This window comes from Aythya ferina (assembly GCF_964211825.1).
Source record: "Aythya ferina genome assembly, chromosome: 1".
Taxonomy (NCBI): domain Eukaryota; kingdom Metazoa; phylum Chordata; class Aves; order Anseriformes; family Anatidae; genus Aythya; species Aythya ferina.
This window is the reverse complement of record NC_140296.1, coordinates 14,683,833-14,705,986: the sequence shown is the minus strand read 5'-3', so window position 1 is coordinate 14,705,986 and position 22,154 is coordinate 14,683,833. Positions and strand designations below refer to the sequence as shown.

General features: G+C 37.0%; 1 protein-coding gene across 1 annotated transcript; it reads left to right on the top strand.

Moving 5' to 3' along the window:
* Positions 1–1,594: 1,594 nt before the first annotated feature.
* ANGPTL5 (angiopoietin like 5) lies at positions 1,595–14,725 on the top strand. The gene is made up of 8 exons (XM_084500093.1): positions 1,595–1,749; positions 3,500–3,647; positions 4,671–4,774; positions 6,352–6,445; positions 7,364–7,464; positions 11,942–12,062; positions 13,113–13,298; positions 13,877–14,725. Exons 1-8 carry the CDS (start codon positions 1,651–1,653, stop codon positions 14,194–14,196), a joined length of 1,173 nt encoding a protein of 390 aa, XP_084356219.1. The 5' UTR covers positions 1,595–1,650; the 3' UTR covers positions 14,197–14,725.
* The last annotated feature ends 7,429 nt before the right edge of the window (positions 14,726–22,154 follow it).

The window sequence follows — 22,154 nt, the reverse complement described above, 5'->3', positions numbered from 1 at the left end:
GCTTTCGTCCAAGCTTTAGTTTATCTGTGTAGGTGACTGCATGGGAGGAGTTCAGCCAAGGTTCTGACCATTTTAACTATTCCCTTCCAAAATTTGCCTCCTCTTCCCATTTCTGTGTATAGGGGGAATAGTCATTCCCCCTTAATGTCGTTTATGGTTAGCAATGGAAATCTTTTCACCTTCATACAAGGCTTGACTATGGATCATAACATGCATTTTTTTTTTTTTAAGCCAGCATCCACTGAAGCAATTGTAAAATTCTCGTAACTCTTATCTTGGAAAACTATAATGTGGGTTGTGGTACTTCAGAACAAATTAAAAATTTGATTTAGTAAGTTACTGGAAAACCAAAGTTGTTAGAACTTTCACAAGCAGTTGAATGTGCTCCTCTCAGGAAGACACCAGTTGCAGGTGCTTAGTGTCCTTCAGTTATTAATTTCGAAACAAAACATTGGGTTAGAAAAAGGATTAAAATCTGGATTTAACAGTGGATTAACCCACAACTTGCAACTGCTTTCAGATCTTGTTATGGTAAAGGCTATTTCCAATGTAATTTCCAGTGTATTCCAACTTCAGACAGGGATGGAGATGAACCACAGCATTGAGACAAATTTAGAACACTGGCTGTACTAGCATAAGGTGATGTTGAACAGTCTCAGTGTCCTTTAGACAATATATATCCCAGCTAGGAGCTGAAGTTTCATTTGTTCAGCCAGATCACAAACAGTTTAAATTCTCTAATGTTCATGCGTAGCTGAAATCTCTTGGACCTTCAAGAACTTTCAAAACAATTTCCCTTTAGATCTGGCTGGTTAAAATACCAGATCTGGTTAAAATACCAGATCTAATTTTTTAAGATACAAAAATTGTGTATTTGAGTGTGTGAAAACTGTAAGCGCCTGCTGCATAGTTTTAATTAAGTTTCTGTGGACTAAATTTAATTTTCTTTTTTTTCAGGACATTCTCTTTGACATTTTTCAGGGGTAAAAATTGCTGTATTTGAATTATTGTCCCACTCTCAATACCACTGTTGCCAAAGATGGTCTACCAGTGAGACTGAGCATCTTCTCAGTAATTTTTAACATAACAAAAAGTATTAAAGTAATATTTTTCACTTTTCTATGTAGAATTTGCTGCTGGGACATATTCTAAAATTCGCTCCGCAGCCAATTCTAGTGCTCTGCTATCACACCAATGTAAACACCTTCATTTTAATAATGAAAACCTTTGTAAAAAGATGAAAATTGATGATTAATTCCCCCTCCCCTTTCTACTAGCCCCAGATTCTCAGCACCGAATATACCAATTCTCAAAAACAGCATATAAGATATCTGTCACATAAGAATTCTGAAGAAGATTTCTGTCATATAAGAAATCTGTCACAGTTTTGCCACAATGACAATGTATGTTTGATGTGTCATCTACAGGTAATAAGCAGTAATTGCTCTCAGGAGACAAACAGTGTAGTATATAAAACCTACTGTGCAACTGAAATATGTTTTATTAAATGCAGGCATTAGAGGAGTGATGTGTTGGCTGCTCTTTGTGCTCTACACATTCCCGAATAGTTAGCTCAGGACTTCATAGTGTACAATCCTTTCCACAGAAACTTGAAACCCGTCAAAACATTTGCATTTCTTCAAGTAAAAGATGAACTGCTTTAGGGTAACTTCATTGATATCTCTTAGTATTTTTTTGGTCAGCTGGGGAGAGACTGTCATAAGTAATGTCAAACCTTGTTCATCTAAGGTAAGATTTTCAATTACTATGCTGAGATAAGATAATGAATATAACTGAATAGTTTCTCAGAAAAGTGGCTGATGCTTTTTAAAATATAGACTGCTCTATTCAGGATAAGTATGAAAATACAAAAGAATCAGCTATTTTCAGATAGAGAAAAGAAGCTGTAGAAATTCAGTATATTAGGAGAAAAAAAGTTGTCATAATGTCTTTTATCACAGCTCAGTGGTTAGGCCATATTTTTATCCCATCTATATCACTGTAAAGGCAGAGTACCTCTTGGTCTTGGCAGCGTCACAGTTTTCACTTGAATTTCTGAGGTTAGATTTAATTGCCTCTTTCATGTTGGCATTTTAAAAACAATTATTGATTAAAATATTTTCTGAACAGTATTTAACTGAACAGCTGGTGAGTAGCTGTGGTAAAGCCCTGGAACAAAACTTGGTTTCAAGCAACCTATTTGTAAGTTTCAGTTGATCTATTTATAACTGTTATAGAATTTTTCTTCCTTTATTCTGTGTTTATTTCTATATTAAAGAAACATATTATTTTAGATCTCTAGCATTTATTTATCTCTAATCACAAAAAGCAATTAAAATATTTCAGAAACTTTTTTTTTCTTATAATATATTTGTTAATAATTTAATTTCTTTACTTATTTATTAATGTGTATTGATAATTAATTTATTTATTTTCACTTTGAGGACACAAAAATAGGAAAAAAAACGTGTCAGTGTAGTGCCAAAACCAGAAGGAGAAACCTGAAGCAGGAAAGGAGAACAAGTATGCTGAAGATACAGTCAAGTCTAAATAAATTTTCTTTTTCATTAAAATCCTTGCATTTCTATGGGTCCTATTTACATCTGAAAGTGCAGCATAGGAGCATGCCACAGTGCCTTCTGAGATTATGGAATTAAGAAACAAAGACAAAGGAAAATATGTTTCTTAGCCTTTATACAATGACACATATTTCAGGGATTACTTTTAGCTTTTCTTTAAGTGATGAATCAGAGACATTCACTTATATCATATTACCTGGTGCCGTGGAGGAAAAAATGTTATATATGAAAGTACTGTTTTAAAATAACATTTATAGGTGCAGCAGTTTGAAACTACTTTTACCAATGCTTTTATTGTTACCATTTCAGATATTTTATCCCTGTAAATACAGTCTCTTTATTCTCTCCTCTGAAAGAGCACTTAAAATATTTTAAATGTTGGGTTTGTCTGCAAATCTGTTTTGGACTACTCGTGTGCAATTAATAATCTGTGGAAGTATTTCCATGATCAGAGTCTAAGTCATGGATTTAGGGACTTTGTAGAGTAAAAGTGTTTTGGTAGTACGTGGTAAGTCCCAAAGCCCTCTCCTGTTGAGTGAAATTAACTTTGTTAGCATTTGAGATGTCTGTTGGGAGTGGTGGATGTAGTCGTCTTAAGTGAAAGCACTTGTGAGCTGTAGCCTCCAGTTCACAGTACTCACAGGTAGAGATACCACAGCAGAAATGTTGGTGGTATTTTTAAAATTGATAGAGGTTATTCTTTGCCTCTGATACTCTTGAGAGGTATGGCTAAGCAGAAGATACTTCATAGGCCTAGGTCTCAGCTCTGTCAAGTAGTGCTTGATAAAGCATTAAAAAAAAAAAAAAAAAAAGGTTTTAAAGGAAGATCCATGGAGTAATCTGCTTCATTTTGGCAGACTGAGCTATTTAACATACATTTATGATCAATTTGTTTCCCCCTTCATTGTTTGGTACAACAGGGCACAAGGAATGTTGGAGCTGTGGACGAACCACTCAAGGCAGAAGAGAAAAATAAATCCGCAGATATTTCAAAACAAAAAGAACAATGCCTTGTACCATGTGATGTTCAAGCTAAAATTTTACGAGGGGAAAAACAGTACATGTGCAGTATGTATTCATAAAGAATACGCTCAACAACAAGCTATGCAATGCCATGCTACGCAATCCTCTGCTATGCTATGCTTTGCTGCGCCAATTTATTTTTTATTTTTCTTGAGCACATGTGACAGACTTTGACCCATCTACCCAAGGTGAATATTGTTCAAAAGATTTGGGGTGTTGTGTGCAGCTGGGATGACAAAGTTTATTGTAGTAGTTTCTTTTTATAATCATTGATGGGGACAAGCACATCCAGGCAACAATTTGCTCCATGTAAGTCTGTGTTGTCCTCTGAATGTCTGTAGCTCTCCCTTAAAGAGGAAGACTAGGGTGTCTGTCCCTCATTTAAATACCAGCGTTAGGTGTCTGAAATTAAGTGAGAAGAAATTGTACCTCAGCTTGACGTCTGAGATACCTAGACAAAACTACATATCAACGGATGCTATCTATCCATCCTCAGAAAAATTAGTCAAAATTATTGTCTTTTTCATATGATTTTTAATATGTACTATTAACTATCTGGCAAGTTGTATTATTATTATTATTATTATTATTATTATTATTATCATTATCATTATCATTATCATTATCATTATCATTATCATTATCATTATTATTATTTTATTGTATTTTATTTTTAGCATCAGGGCAAAAAGCAGGAGCATGAGTAAATAGCATAGTGAATGAATGAAATTGTAGAATGGCAGGAAACCATGTTTATCCTTTATCAGGTACATTTATATTTCTGTTGTATCCACTAACTGGTTATCTGAGTAGGAAAATATGAAATTCTTTAAACCTTATGAAGAGTCATCTTTTCTTAAGATGTCTGCACTGCAACAAGTGAGGCTGAGGTATTAGCATATTTGTATTTAATCTTTGGTCTCTGTACTACTTTAATTTCACTTTTTGGTACCCTAAGGTTAAACACCTTCAATATTCACTTAGATATCATAAATAAGCATGCCATTATTTGGTCAAGAATATTTCTAATTTGTGCTAATGAAGTAGGTGAACATATTTCTTTCAAAGGAAATTTACAGAACTCTCTTGTTGAATATGCAAGAAGCACAAAAAAGTTGGTGAGAAACATGATGGATGATCAACAGTCTTCCTTGGATTACCTTTCTAATCAGGTACTTTTTATCATAAGGATTTTTATTATTATTTAGCACTACACTTATTGTCTTATGGAGGAAAAATATATTTTTTATTTATTTTATCATTAGAACAGTAGAATTAGAATCTCTATCACCATCACTTGTACTTTGGGTAAGGTGTGAGTTCCATTTCTATAAGGTGTGATTAGCACTCCTTATATTGATTATATATTGATTATATATAATTACCTGTTACATAACCTAGGGGCACACATGGCAGTAGGGTGACAGCCCATTCCTGCATATTGCTTGCTTTATTCAGTCTCAGTATATTTGTGCGCATGACATTATATCATCATTAACTCTGGTAGTAATTTACAAACACTGTGCACTCAATACAGGTAAAAAGGCCTAATCTAACTGAAGGACTTTTCTTGAATTAACCAGAGTTGTGCCTAAAAATGATTTTGGATGCAATAAGTGAGAAGTTGGAACAATTCATACAATGAAGTTACAAATCACTAACATATCACAAAAATGAACTTCAGATTATACTTATTAGAGGTAATCTCCTCATTTTCTGGATGAGGGGATCCCCTCATTTTCTGGAAGAGGGGATTGAGTGCACCCTCTGTTAGTTTGAAGATGACACCAAGTTAGGTGCATGTGTCGATCTGCTCGAGGGTAGGAAGGCTCTGCAGGAGGATCTGGATAGGCTGCACCGATGGGCTGAGGTCAACTGCATGAAGTTCAACAAGGCCAAGTGCCGGGTCCTGCACCTGGGGCGCAATAACCCCAAGCAGAGCTACAGGCTGGGAGAGGAATGGTTGGAAAGCTGCCAGGCAGAGAAGGACCTGGGAGTGATGGTGGATAGTCAGCTGAATATGAGCCATCAGTGTGCTCAGGTGGCCAAGAAGGCCAAAGGCATTCTGGCTTGCATAAGAAACAGTGTGACCAGCAGGGCTAGGGAGGTGATCGTCCCCCTGTACTCAGCTCTGGTGAGGCCGCACCTCGAGTACTGTGTTCAGTTTTGGGCCCCTCGCTACAAGAAGGACATGGAGGTGCTTGAGCGGGTGCAGAGAAGGGCGACGAAGCTGGTGAGTGGCCTGGAGAACAAGTCCTACGAGGAGCGGCTGAGGGAGCTGGGCTTGTTCAGCCTGGAGAAGAGGAGGCTCAGGGGCGACCTTATCTTTATAAGGTCGACCTTATCTTTATAAGTACATTAAAGGAGGCTGTAACAAGGTGGAGGTTGGTCTGTTCTCCCACGTGCCTGGTGACAGGACGAGGGGGAATGGGCTAAAGTTGCGCCAGGGGTGTTTTAGGTTGGATGTTAGAAAGAACTTCTTTACTGAGAGGGTTGTTAGGCATTGGAATGGGCTACCCGGGGAACTGGTGGAGTCACCATCCCTGGCGGTCTTTAAAAGACGTTTTGATGTAGAGCTTAGCGATATGGTTTAGTGGAGGACTTGTTAGTGTTAGGCCAGAGGTTGGACTCGATGATCTTGAGGTCTCTTCCAACCTAGACAATTCTGTGATTCTTTGAAAAAGAGCTTCCTATGAATATAAAGTTTCTCACTGCACCATATTTAAAAATATTTTATTTAAACTTGCAGGTGAATGAACTCATGAACAGAGTTCTTATTTTGAATGCAGAAGTTTTGAGAAAGCATTTGGATCCACTTCCTTACAAAGCAGTTCAATCTCATGGCAAGTATTTTTCACATTTAGTCTTGACCTCCTCTTTTTTTATCTGTGAGAGTATTTTAACAGAGAACAAGTTAAAGCAAAACCAAACAATTATAACATGTACAGTATTTATTCTGTGTTACTATGCACACATAAAATCTGGAAAATTTGTGAACTACGTAAGAATCTATGTAAGAACAGGTTTAAATAATTCGCAAGCTGATAATTGTGGGCATTCTTTTTAGCATCTTGTTGATTTTTATGCAAAATAACAAGCATGATCATCAGTTCATGAGTTCATGTCTTATGTTGCTAAACAGTACTTTCTTTTGTAATGAAATAATTGTGCTCAGCATTTGCAATACCCATTTTTCAAATGAAATGGAAGTCATTTCTACACTGTTCATCTTCATAGTGTCTAGCCCAACTACAGGAAACGTTACCTCTAAGCACTCCTCCTAGCCTTAGGAACTGCTTCCTTGAGTCTAACACAGACCTGGCTTAACACTTAGAAGCAAAGGACATTTTATATAAACATTATGATGTGAAAGCTTTTATAAATATAGATACAAATATTTCCAGGAAGAAGACATTCTTCCCTGGATAATTCGTGTTTTTACTCTGTACAAGTGTTGCCCAAATACAATCTGTAAAATAAGACCCGGATATAAAATCTTTACTTTCTGTATCATATCAGTTGAGATGAGATAGAACTTTCTCAATAGAATGCAATTTATTCTTCTTTCCAAGCTTAATGGAATTCAAAGAATTTTCATTTATAAGGTAAATTCATGACAAAACATAATTTTAAGTTTTCATGACAATATTTGAGCGATTATGTCATTCATAAATTCCCAACAAAATTAATATTTCTGTGCTTAAGCTGTATTTTTTTAACATGTTGTGCTAACAAGCTTCATCAAATACTTTGTTCTCTAGGGTTGGATTGCACTGATATTAAAGATACCATCGGTTCTGTTTCAAAAACTCCAACTGGTCTGTACATTATTCATCCAGAAGGATCAAACTATCCTTTTGAGGTAATGAATTTATCTCTCACGATAGTCACAATTTACTTAAGAATATGCACTTAGAATATATTTAATAGATTTAAAGTGTCTTCCTTGACAATATCCCAACATATGAATAAGAAGTTTATTAAAACATCCAAATGTGCCTGCCTTTACTATAATTTGGAAATTTTTCTCAGTATCTACAAAGAAATTTAATCTCTCATAATATCCCATCATCAGTTTTCAAATACGGTGAAAAATATACAGAAGAGAAAAATTGAAGAAAATTTCAAGCCTCCTTTTTGGATATTGAAAAATGCTGTTCTCTTCTATGTTAGAGGTAGAAAGTGAAGAGCCAAAAGTCTGATCCATTTGGACCTGAAATTGGACTTCTTGCTTTGCTGGACAACTGTATAGTGTCGCCTTCTCTTGAGAGGCAATGTTGGTATCTATACCTTGGAGTGTGATATTTCCCGGGCATCTTAATGTAGGTGTTGATGTACATTGCTAGAGAAATAGGTGCTTAGCTTTTGTCTGAGCATCATTATTACTCAGTCTTAAGGCAGAGAGCGTCTAAACTTATAGTCTTCATATCCAGTCATTGTAGGACATACATACTTAAAATGAAGAAAAAAAGAATGAAGTGCAGCATGAAGTCATGTTTCCTATGACCAGATCCATGAAACCATAAGGAAAACTTTTTTTTTTTTTTTGTCAGTTTATTTCTGTTTTGGGTTGTTCTACTTAGGAATTCCTTATGCATAGTGGGAAGGCAGATATGGCACTTACAAACTTTCAATTTTGCAGTACATTCTGGGGTCATTACTTTTTGGAGAAAAAAATATGTGGAGTTTTAGCCAGCTAATAAATAGCAAAATTTAATATCAAACTTTAAAGTCCTCCTTTATATATAACAAAGGAAGGATGAATCCCTTTATCTCTAGCCAGCTGGAAACCTACAAAATGCTATGAAAAAGAGCTCAGAGTTGTTATGAAAAAGCTTCAGAAGTATCTTGGGATCTCAAAAGACATAATGGATTTGGTTCTGTAGACCCCTGATAGAAAAGCCTGTTGCTTGCTCTATACAATGCAGTGAGCTCAAGGCGAATATCTGTAGCTCATCAGCAAGTTCATTCCAGGTAAAATAAAGGCAAAGACACATAGAAGTGTTTGCAGAATAATCACACTTATAAGTATGCAGAAAATACTCTCTGCCTCACCTCTGCTGAACCATAGCACAAAATGCATCTGCTTTCTTCTGGATTGAGGGGTATCATGTTGAGGAAATATTCATACGTCACCCAAATTACTTTTACTGAGAGATGGTATGACTTTTCTGTCTATGTGAGAAAAGTGATTTCTTGGTCTAGTCATAGCTTTTGGCAAATACATGTGAAATGGTAAAGCTCCTTTCACTTCAAAAGTATATTTAACATTTTTCCACATTTGAAGTTACTGCCAGTGTCTAAGGAACCAAGAATCAGTTATATATGTGGAAAGGTTCCCTAAGGAGAACAAGAAACAAAAGGAAAAATAATAATTTGATTAAAACCACAAGGTAACAATAAATAATAAGAAATCTCTGCACTCATGAAATGAGTGTCTCATTTCTTGTCTGGTAGATGTTACACAGAAATTAAAAGATAGTGCCAAAAATTCTCAGAGAAAAATATCTAAAGGATGTGGTGTGTTCCCTACAGAATGTTATTTTAAGGAAAACTGTTTCAGGTATTTTTAACATGTGTTGAAGCATACAAAGAGTACAAGAGAAATTCTGGATGAACAAAAACAATCAAGAAATTAAAATATAAACAATAAATTGTAATGCTTTTAAGAGGTTGATACACATGCATTTTGAAAGATTTGAAGACTAGCAAAATAAGAAAAATACAAACAGGTAGAAAATCATATAAGAAATCATTAAGAAAATAATAATAATAATAATAAAAACAGAAAAGAAAGACAGTATGAAACAATTTGTTTAAATTAGGACCTTTTTAGCAATGGAAAATTAGCTGCCCCTTAAATGTATCTGAAATCAAAACAAAATTTCTCTAGAATAATTTGCATATATAGATAAATGAAGAAAATTATTTTAAAAATTTCTCATGATCTCATGACTTCATGTTTGAAATGGCATGTTTTCAAAAGTGAGCATATGTTTTAGGTGTTTAACTTGAACTAATTTAAAACTGAATTCAGGGAGTAATAATATGCAGTTTTGGTGTGAGCGGCAGGTTCTTGTCATCTCAGAAAATTAGTCTCAAATGGCTTTTTGTCTGAGCATCCAAACACGAGGCAATTAAAATCAGTTTCTCTTCTGGAAAATTGAATCATTCTCACTTTCTGATTCCTTTCCTTGTGAGTAAATTTTAATTGATGACACTTCCAGGGTGAGTCAGTGAAACTACAGTTGTTTGTAACATACTTCTTATGCACACTAAAGGTGAAAAGGGAAAATATTCAGTAGAAGCAACTTCTTGGTCATTTAGTTGAAATTGTACCTGTCACAGTCATGTCCTGGATACCTTGCATGATATGGGACATAAAACAAGCTGTAAAGTGGATTAATGATTACAAGGCTTTAAGAAAGAAAGCTGTCACATGATTTCCAGCATATAAGGAATTAAGAAATACTGCAATGACAATTTTTTGTGTACCTATTTCATATTCTTGCTTAGCTGCAGTATGTTTAGGTGCCATATCTAAATAATCGGCTGATGATCTTTCATGTAGACCCAAATCAGTTCCTTCTGAGAATTATCACCATTCCCACTGATTTATATTGGATCAGAGCTTGATGTTGTGACTAACTGGGCTCCTCTTCTGTTTCTGATTGATAGTGAGAGGAGTAGCCAAGCATGCAATCCTCTTCTCAAGACAATAGATGAGTTAGTAGGATTATTTTTAATACATTTTAGGTATCTGTATCTAAACACTCATTTTGGAATCATACATATTTCTTTTTATTCCAGTTCCACCTCCCCTGGGTGACTGAAATAAACACATGATTCTCCAGGGAGTAAAGCCAATCATTTTCCAGCTGTACTTCCACGCACATGACCTTTACTATGATTCATTCAATATTTGGGTTATAAGAATTGCTCAAAGCATCCAATGGCTTTGACTTGCTTGAGAATCCAAGACTGCACAAGCTGCATTAATTAGATCAAATTGCAGCTTTGTTGCCTGCCTGTCTTTCATAGATGTTAAGTCACAGAAGGTCTGAGTATGATGTTGATGTACTCCTGCCAAGGGAAGAGTCTTTGGTTTCATGCCAAGTGTCTGAGTGGTACAAACCATGGGGGTGCAACATACAAAACTCAGACTGCTCCTTAGGTGGTTGCACTGTCTAAATGTGCAATATGTACCTCTCTATATTAGGATGTCAAGAATGTTTAATTCCTGTTAGGCCTGGTGAAGCACTGGCACTGAGGATATACATGAAAAATATCCAAAGTGACTGTGATGCATTGCACTTAACTTTGGGCACTTTAGTGAAACCCATAGAGTGCAGCCAAGAGTCTAAGGACCCTTTCTGTAGACTGTAGGAGGTATCTGCCACCTGCAGAGGGTGATTTAGATCTTGGTTTCCCAGAGCCACAGTATGAATGCCACTTCTCTCTAGATGGGGAATTAGAGGGGAGACAAGCACAATTAGGTGCCCAATTTAGGGAACTCAATTACATGTCTAAAGTTAAATGGGCTGAGGAGAAAATGTGCCACGTAATGTGATACTCCATAGTAGAGCAGAGAACAGGTAGACCATTGCCATTTGATTGGGCACAAAAATCACAAACCATTGGGCACAAATTTTAGTGATGTCTCATAAAGCAAAGAATTTGAGAGTCAATTTGGTGTATTCAGTGGGACTGCTCAGTTACAGGCTGTTAAATGTTCATATTGAGACTTTCCTGGATTGGGGCCCCTTTTGATGTAGAGTCTTCCACTGTTCCAGCATAAATGATTATATACTGGCTTATCACTATCACTTTTTCCATTCCCTCACCTTTTAAGGGCTCTGAATCTCCCAGGGATCACAAAGACAGCCTTTCTTGGGAGGAAGGTATAATGGTAGGGGAGAACACAAAAGAAGTATTGTCTATTTTTCTTTGTTGAAATAAAGGTATATTCAGTATTAGTGCTTCTATCTGTAAGTTTTTGCATAAGCAATACATGCTGTTGCATGTTGCTTCCACTTCATGGTTTTATTAATATACATTAACAATTATGAAAGTGCATTTTTTACATCTGATGTGAACAGACACTTGCATGCAACAGTTTGCACTGGTTGAGGAAGTCTCCAAATGCAGCAGACTAACAAGAACATAAAGGAAAATACTCCAGGTTAATTACTTAATTTTGTTCAAGATTTTTCGTTAAAATAATTGGAAGGTACATTGTTTAGCAAGAATCAGAATAGTCCACCTTTATTGCATTTAAATGTTATTTACTTCTTTATAGCTGCTTCAAGAATACTTAATAGTATCTATGTTTATGTTAGGTTTTGTGTGACATGGATTTTCAAGGAGGTGGATGGACTGTAGTTCAGAAAAGAACCGATGGAATCATTACATTTCAGAGAACATGGTCTGAATATCTGGATGGATTTGGTGACCTATCTGGTATTAATTTTAGATACTCTTAAGTACTTTGGATCCAGTGTTTTTGCTGTCTTTATGTAAGCTACATTTACACTGACTTGTATGGTTTTTAGGAGTATGGAGAATAAAGTTCTTGTTTCTTAAGAAGTATTCTAGTTATACTTCTAGTTAGAGTTTGTTTGTTTGTTTGTTTTATTTTCCCTCTCCATCAAATCTATTCTCTAATCTTCTCAATAATGACATCACCCTACAGGAATCTTTAACCATTGTATTCTGCTCACAAGAAGTGTTTAATATGTTGCAATATTTTCATCCTGAAATACGTATAAGTTGCATTTTCCCCATTTTTTTTTTCAGATTTAAAAAGGCCTTATGTGGTTTTAATAATGCTTGCAAAATATTTCCCTGAAGGAAAGAAAACCCAGTAATATTACACCATTAGGAATGGTTAGAAAGAGAATGGATATATTTCAGTAGCTAATACCAACACAATTGTGGTATTATTTTGTTTAGTGCCACCTCTCATCCAGCTAGCCTAAAAACAGCTGCTTTTTCGGGATTTTGTCTGGGATTGCAATGAAACACATACATTTTCAACTATAGAAATAAGTTCAAGTCACATGGAGCAACCTTTCATGGAAAAAAGCGTGATTTACAGGGGCAGCAAATCTCGAGAACAGGGTTTGAGCTTTGTTGCGTTTCATACAATTCTATCATTTGTTTCTCGGTATTGCCTGTAGGAGCACTACTGAGTTCTATTTAGTCAAGAGGACCTTTAGCACTTCTAGTTCTTGTGCTCTTCTGAAGCAGGCTGGAGATGAACATTTGAAAGTCATCATGTGTACAGTGTTCTAAAATTGTTGCTGAGGAAAGCAATGATGCAGGCATATGAATTCTTTCATGGATTTTCCCAGTGAAGTACGGAGACCACTCATTAGTCTTTCAAATGGACATATGCCCATCAGACAATTTTTATTACACTTGGTTCAGGAACAAAAATAGGAAAACTAGAAGACACTACACTTTTTGTTTCTAGAAATTTATTGACTATACATTATATTCCTGTTTTAGGGGAATTTTGGCTTGGATTGAGGAAGATTTTTCATATAGTAAACCAAAAAGCAACTAGTTTCAGTCTTTATGTGGATTTGGAATCGGAAAATGACAAGCATGCCTATGCAGCGTATGATGGATTTTGGATAGAGGATGAAGCATGTTCTTTTAAAATCCATTTGGGGCATTATTCGGGAAATGCTGGTAAGAACTTCCTTATTTAATGCATTTAAAGATTTCTCTAATTTTGTTTTGACTCATGTTTACTAAAATGCAAGAATATTCACTTATTATCAAAGTATTAGTTATTCTCTGAAACTGTTGGTGCCTTATTCTGCCTGTAAGAAACATTATTTTTTAGTAAGATAATAGAACCAGTAATCACTGACGTCTGTGTTTAAACAATTCAGTTTCATCTCATGACTCACTCTGGAACTTTGGGCACATTCCTGGAAAATCTTCAGTTAACAACTCTTCTCATTTCTTTTATCTTTTTTTTTTTTTTTTTTTTACTGTCTTTGAGGACAGAAGCCTTTACCTTCAGAGCTAGTGTGTATCACTAAGAGCAACAGGAAGGTAAAGGTGTTCCATCACCTCTTCCATACTTCTGAGTATTTTATATTTTTCCTTTCCTGTGTCTTCAACACATTACCGATTCATTAGTGCTGTCTTGAACTGCTTTTGAGGAAATCTGTTTTTCTGGTAATTTTAGAGGAAAAGTTTGTAGTGTTTCTCCATAAATAACTCCTTTATCATCATTCTGTTTTATCTTTTGCACTTAGGTGATGCCTTTAGAGGATACAGAAAAGAAGATAATCAGAATTCAATGCCTTTCAGCACATTTGATGTTGATAATGATGGGTGTAGGCCAGTGTGCACTATTAAACAACAGCTCGTAAAGAGCTGCAGTAACTTCAGTGAGAGCACTGGATGGTGGTTCAACCAGTGTGGCCTTGCAAATCTTAATGGTGTTCATCGTTACACAGGTAGATTTCTTGCAACTGGGATTCACTGGGATACATGGACAGTAAACAACAAACCTGTCAAAATTAAATCAGTTTCAATGAAAATTCGGAGAACCTTTAATCCATATTTCAATTAACCTATGAAAATAGAAATGCCTTTCTTCTTGCAGTTATGTGGGAAAATGTATCACTGCAACATTAACACTTTTCATTTTCAGTAAAACAGTTCAGTCTTAAAACATTATTAGATATTTGCATAATACAGTTACTCACTTTTATTATGAAATGTCAGCATTTGTAGTGTTCCCACTTGAGTGAGAAGGCCCTAAGAAAAGGATTTTCAGAAAAAAAGATGAAGCTTAGTGCTTGTCAGCTTTTGTTTAGCTGCTTCTTATGCAATCTCAGTCAGTGGAAAAATTATAATAAGGACAGTAATTCTGACTTTTGAATGTGTTTCTTCTATGCTCTTTGCATATCTGAATTGCCAAGAAATTGCAGGAAGTTTTCTTTAAAGCATCATATACCTGCCACTCTAGTAATCATATTTTGTAAAAATACCTTTTTTTTTTTTTTTCACCTTAGGTTTATTTTCCATAACCAGCTCTTCTTTCTATATTCCTTATCAAGCAAGATTACACTGGCTCATGTCAGAGCATATGTAAGTTTTCTTACTTGTATACCTTGTAATACCTTATCTGTATAAAAATCAGGCCCTGAGAGTATTGTATGGACCCTGAGCACTCTGTACTCTCAAGATCTGATTTTTATACAAGTAAGGTAGATCCTGATGTGCAAGGTCTGTTTTATACTTAAGTTTCATAGTCAACGTGTTTCATATTTGGGTTTTTACTCTTCCGTTATGATTTGTCTCTTTCACAGTTCACTGAAAATGGACAATTGTTTTCAAAGAAAATGTATAACATTTCATGTAACCTTTGGAATTTTAATATTTGGATATATGGTCACAGTCTTGTCTTTTTCATTCTTATTGGTGTTTACTTTGTGAATGTTAATGTAATAATGAACAAAAAATCGGAGTAGTGTAAATACATTTTAAATTAAGCAGTGTGAAATGTTTGAATTCCTATCAATAAAAATGGAATAATATCAATAAAAATGTGAATATTGTCTGTACAGCAGTGTTTCATGAACTCAGCACCTATTCTGTAGAAACTGAGCACAGTGTTTTTCATTTCTGCTTCAGTTTCAGCAGGTTAGCTCTGTAGCAACATGTGGAATTAAATCAGTTAAAAAATATAGTCTTCATTTTTACTGTCTCACACTTTCTATAAGCATTAGGACAGTGACTGCAAACCGTCTTCAGTTCAGAATCACAGAATCTCTCTTTCCAGTAGCTCCTCGTCCCTCTTGTACTGGGGAGCCTAGCGATGAGCACAGGACCCCAGGAGTGGCCTCAAGAGTGCTTCTTTGAGGGGAAGGATCATCTCTCTGGACCTGCTGGTGACACTTTTGCCTAATGCAGCCCAGCATGCTGTCAGGGTTCTTTGCTGCACAGGCACACTGATGACTCTTGTTCAACTTGGTGCCCACCAGGACCCCCAGGTCCCTTTCTGATCTTCTGGTTCCCACCTAGGTGCACCCCAGTATGTCCTGGTGTCTGGGGTTGTTCTTCCCCAGGTGCAGGACTCTGTACTTCTCCTTGTTGAGCTCCACGAGGTTCCTGTCAGCCCACTTCTCCAGCCTGTTGAGATCCCTATGGATGGCAGCATGGGCCTCTGGTGTATCCACTTCTCCCGCAAGTTTTGTGTCATCTGCAAACTTGCTGTGGGTACACTTTGCTCCATTATCTGGATGATTAGAGAAGATGCTAAACAGGACCGGACACAGTATTGACCCTTGGTTATTTGACACTGCTAGTAACTGGCCTTCAACCAGATTTTGTGTCACCCTCTGGCCTCCACCATTTCTCCAGTTTTCTATCCACTTCATTGTCTGCCCATCCAGCTCATCTATGACAGTCTTATGGTAGACAGTGTAAAAGGCCTTAATGAAGTCTGAGTAAACTACATCCACTGCTCTATCCTCAACTACCAGGCTAGTCATTTCCTTATAGAAGCTTATCAGGTTGGTTAGGAATGACATCCTCTTGGTGAATCCACGATGATTTTCTTCTCTTTCATGTGCCTAGAACTGTTTTCCAGGATTAGCTGCTCCACTACCTTCCCAGGGGTCAAGGTGAAGCTGACCATCCAGTTCCCCAGGTCTTCCTTGACCTTCTTGAAGATCAGAGTGACATTTGCTTTCCTCCAGTCTTTGGGCACTTCTCCCTTTCACCATGATTGAAGATGAGATTGAAGTGGCCTCGTAAACACATCTGCCAGCTCCCTCAGCACTCATGGGTGCATCCCATCAGGGCCCATGGACTTAGGAATATACAGTTTGCTCAAGTGTCCAGTCACCTGATCCTTGCTCCAGTCTTTTCCACCTGGTTTCTGGGACCTGAAATTCCTGAAGGCCAGTCTTACTCATAAAGACTGAGACAAAGAATGCATTCACTACCTCAGCTGTCTCTCCTTGTGTAACCAGGTCTCCCATCTCATTCAGCAGTGTGACCACATTTTTCCTAGTCTTTCTTTTGTCACTGATGAAGTTATGGAAGCCCTTTGTGTTGTCCTTGACATTCCTGGCCAGATTCAATTCAATAAGCTTTAGCTTTCCTAACTTAATCCCTGGGCACTTGAATAATGTTTCTGTGTTCCTCCAATGTTACCCATCCTTGATTCCACTCTCTCTGTGCTTCCTTCTTGGCCAGGAGCTCCTTGCTTATCCTCCCAGGCCTCCTCGTATTTTTGCCTGACTACTTACCTTTTGTGAGGGACCACTCTCAGGTTTGAACTACCATGTTTTAGAACTTTCCAAAATTATATGCAGTTATAGGAAGAAATGAAGCTTCTGCTAGGTTTTATGTAATGCTACAAAGTCAAGGGAGAGAAGAGTTTTTTCTTTGTCTTTTGTGCCTGACTAGTCTTAAACAATTGGAGCTAAAAAGTTTCTAAGAGCAGAAGGAGGTTAGTCTTTGCTGGAGAGAAACTGAGGACTGTCCTTATAGTAATGGAGCCCTGTAGCAGAAGCATGGTTGGAAGTAGCTTGAGGAAAAGTATCACAGGCCCTGAAGAGGGATTGTGGGAGTGAGGGTATCTGACACTCCTTGCAGAGACTGAACTCTCTGAGCACGGGGTATTTTGTTGTCAGACCCTGCGGGGGGTGTGATGAGGATTAGAGAGGATGTAAGAGTCTGAATAATTCCTTGCAGTACCTAATATACTTCCTGTAGTCTTCGGAGATAGAGGTGGTAAGAGGGCATGTACACCTTCTTTATTGCTCCCTTCCACTCCAGGTTTATCAGGAAAACAATCTCTTTCTAACAACAATGTGGACCCAGCAGACCTATAAAGGCAGATACTAAAATGAAACAGCTTCCACATTAAGATTAACAAGCATTAGAGGAATATGTCACTGCTTAAAGAGTAAGAACTCTGGCTGCAAGCCTGGATGTTGTTACTCTGTTAGGGCTGTTATGTCAGAAAGAGTCCCCACGCTGCAGTACAACAAGCCTAGTGGAGAATGGCCGCGGACAGATTTGACATTGATGAAATTTTGGTATTGATGAAAGCCTGAAAATTTGAAAGTAGGACCTGTGTGCTGACAACTAGGTCCAGGCTCGTGAGAAGAAAGAAAGAGTGTAAGTAGGAAATCTAGTCTAAGTAGTTCAGTTTTGGGCCCCTCACTACAAGAAGGACATCGAGGTGCTTGAAAGAGTCCAGAGAAGGGTGATGAAGCTGGTGAGGGATCTGTAGAACAAGTCTTATGAGGAGCAGCTGAGGGAGCTGGGTTTGGTCAGCCTGGAGAAGAGGAGGCTCAGGGGCGACCTTATCACTCTCTACAGGTACCTTAAAGGAGGCTGTAGCGAGGTGGGGGTTGGTCTGTTCTCCCATGTGCCTGGTGACAGGATGAGGGGGAATGGGCTTAAGTTGCACCAGGGGAGTTTTAGGTTGGATGTTAGGAAGAACTTCTTTACTGAAAGGGTTGTTAGGCATTGGAACAGGCTGCCCAGGGAAGTGGTTGAGTCACCATCCCTGGAGGTTTTTAAAAGACGTTTAGATGTACAGCTTAGGGATATGGTTTAGTGGAGGACTTGTTCGTGTTGGGTCAGAGGTTGGACTTGATGATTTTGAGGTCTCTTCCAACCTAGAAATTCTGTGATTCTGTGATTCTGTGAAATCTGGGTGCTAAGTATAGTGCTAGAGTCTATGGACACCCTGAGACTCCTTTTGAATTTATAAGATGTCCTGCTTAGAAATGAAGGTGGTAAATGAAGACAGTAGACCTGTGTTTGCAGATATTACCATATTTAATTACCAAGTTTAGTTTCTCCTTTGTCTACATTTCTTAGATTAGCTGGTAGTAATAAATCACAGAGGAGATGAGCCTGAAGAGGTAGCTGAAGCTTGAAAGATCATTCTCACAAACAGACAGTGAAAACTGAATCTATGTCATATTGTAAAACTGCACCAAAAAAAAAACAAACCAAAACAACAACAACAACAACAACAACAACAAAAAACTCAAAATCTGTACTGGGGGAGCAAGAGAATATTTACCATTCCTCAGAAGATAAAAACATTTCCAAGACAATTTGTAGAGTCTGTATTGTGCTCAGCAAATATGCTTTAATACCACTGAATACTGTTTTATTAGCAAGGTCACAGGCAGGCAGTGTGTTCTCTGTAGGTTAGAATTTCTTCTCTTTGTAAATGTTTTGGGTTAACCCCATTCGGCAGCTAAGCTCCACACAGACACTTGTTCACTCCCCCACAATGGGATGGGGAAGAGAATCAGAATATTTAAAATGAGACAGACAGTTTAATAGATAAAGTAAAAGCTGCATGTGCAAGCAAAGCAAAACAGGAAATTCTTTCACTGCTTCCCACTGGCAAGCAGATGTTCAGTCATGTCCAGGAAAGCAGGTCTCATCACACTGAACAGTTGAGAAGACAAACACCATAACTCTGAATATCTCCCCTTCCCCATCTGTTATGATGCCATATGATATGGGAAATCCCTTTGGCCAGTCTGGGTCAGCTGTCCTTGCTGTGCCCCCTCACAGCCTCTTGCCCACCCACAGCCTGCTCCCTGTTGGGGCTGGGTGAGAAGCAGGAAAAGCCTTAATGCTGTGTAAGCACTGTTCAGCAATAGCTGAAATATTAGTGTGTTATCGACACTGTTTTGGCCACAAACCCAAAACATAGCACCATAAAATCTACTATGAAGAAATTAACTCTATACCCACCAAAATCAGCACAGTAGATAAAATGATTCAATTTTACTCCAGGCTTGACTTGTGTTGAGCTGTAGGAGTAGGATCTGCAATGTAATCTGTAAACAGAATGATGTCCAATTTACAAATACTACTTACATTTTAACACTTTAAAATCATGCAGGCACAATTCAGGCAGCAAAAGAGAGACAATGTTTTAGTCCTTTTTCAGATTAAAAAACAGACATGAAAATAGATTGTTATGATTTTCTCCTCTTGTATTTCCCATATTATCAATTAGTCATGATCACACTTATTGCTTCTCTGATGTCTACAGCAATTAATCAGATAATAATTAATAGCATGTAATGATTTTCATTCCTTTCATGGAGTCTAGCAGCTGAGAAGATCTGAATAAGTTTTTGATAAAAAGTTTTTGAGCATGGGATTCTCATAGTCCATCAACATGTGAGTGTGCTGAAATGTAGTATATTGGTATTGGTATAGCCTGTTTTTGCTTTAGAGTTCAGTTTATGCTTAGAAAAGCAGAGTGCCAGAAATGACTTGGCAAATTGCCTGGTGCAAATCTGAAATGCAGCAATGACAATAGAATATTTTCTGTGTGATAGATGTCTACTGCCTTCAGATTTATTCTATTTCCTCTCTTAGAATAAAACAACCGTGAAAACAAATAATTGTTTTCCTTAAGTACAGAGAATTTACAAGGACATTCAACTGATTTTGGGGCCTTGTGTTCAGTATTTACAACCTGTGGTTTCCAAACCCATACATAAGATTTTTGTCAACATATATTTAGGACTTAGTAATGAGCCACTTACTACCCAAACAGACTTGTTTCAACTAAATAAGGAACCTGTATGGTGTAGCACATTTAAAGAAACTGATTGAGTGCTCCAAATAAAAAGGAGCTTGGTTAAATGACATTTAATATCTATTCCAGGAATGATACTCCAGACTATGAAAAATCGTCTTTAAAGGACAAGTAATCTCTGATGTTATGAAACAGCATTTCTTTTGTTTTCTTTTTCCAAGAGTATGTCTTCAATTTGTAAATCTTAGTTTGGTGAACTCAAATGATTTGACCCAGTTTATGATGCTACAGTAATATAAACAAATGACAACATGGTTTCCATAGCCTGAGTACTACTGACGTGGCAGTGCAGGGTTTAGTGTATTAGACATCTGGAAATAACAAAACAGTACAACCAAAGGCATTTTACTTTCCACTTGGAAAGACCTTAATCGGACAGTAAAAGATCCTCTAAACTATTAGATTACTTTTTTTTTTTTTTTTTTTTTTTTTCCCTCTCTTTTTTAACTGTAAATTCTGGTATTAATTTAAAACTTTATAATCAGCCGTGTTTCATTAACTTGAATAAACATTTTGGTTTTATTAGCGGTCTCTGTTACAGACCACATCTACAGAAAAAATATGCTAACATTATATATACTGTATTTATGCTTCACTAAAAATATGGTGTTTATGTGCATCATACAGTACTCCAAGTTGTAAGTTGGAAACTTTGATGCATAGCTTGATTCTAAATTTTAGTTGGTTGCATTCAACAATTTACATAATTTTTTCTAGTTATTTAGGGATCACTAATATAATACACAATTAATATGCATTTATTTAAACTACCATCTCAAGAATCAAGAACTCTTGCTTGAAATTTATTGTGTTGGGTGTTCTGCAAATGTTGGCAGCATGATCCTTGACACTTCTGCTTGTTCTGAATGTCCAAGCCCACTATTCTTTTACTGAAGGCTGCAAATATAGCTTATATATATTGAATATATATATTATATTTAATATATATGCAATATATTAAATACACTTCATCCTGTAAATGCCCAGTTCTGTAACCTCAGCTTCATATGGAAACTGTTCAGTGATTGGTGTCTGTAGAGCTGTTTCCTTTTCCTAGTTATGTAAAAGTGCACAAATTAAGCCCACAGCTAACCTAATAAGCATGGGCTCTCATTTTCCCCAGCCAAAGCTGGTGGATGATCCAATAAAACAGAGGCAGTCCTGATTTGTCTTGATCTTCTGAGAAAATAGTGATCCTGCTTTGTACAAGTCATCCAGAAATAACAGCCCCAGAAGATGATGTTTTTTATCTGCCTTTGCCTTTAACAGAAACCTTTAATAGGCATCAGTAGCTGTGGTCAGATGATGTTGCTGGGTCAGTATAAGGAACTAGACTCCATTCAGGCTTTACAAATACGGGAAAAAAAAAAAAAAAAAAAGCTTATGTCCTTAAGAAAATTTGTGTATGTGCATGCATGGCATTCAATACATTTTGATGTTTTTTTTTTTTTTTTTTTTTTTTTCTGGGTGCCTTCACTATAGATCTGTTCTAGCTGTTCTAGTTGCATTTTGCCATGATCCATGTAAATAACTCAGAGACAGATGTTTTCATTATATGGGGTTATAAAATGAGGTACAGGTCATTGAAGAATCATTGATGATTTATGAAGCTCACTTAGTCCAAGTCCCTGCTAACAGCATATCTAATTAGATCAGGTTGCTCATAGACTCCTCTATTCCAAATACGAAACAAACTCTCCAGGCAATATGTTCAAGCATTTGCCCACCCACATGGTGGATTTGTTTTCCTAACATCTGATTGGAATTTCCCATGTTCCAGCTTGTGTTTGCTGCCTATTGTCCTATCTGGACTGCCTCTGTCTTCTTGTATATGTCTGAACTGGGTTAAGTTAATTCTCTGTTCTTCTGCTGTGGGTGCTGCTTCACTCCCATAGACTCTGCTGGTAGGCTTGGGGGACCAAGGA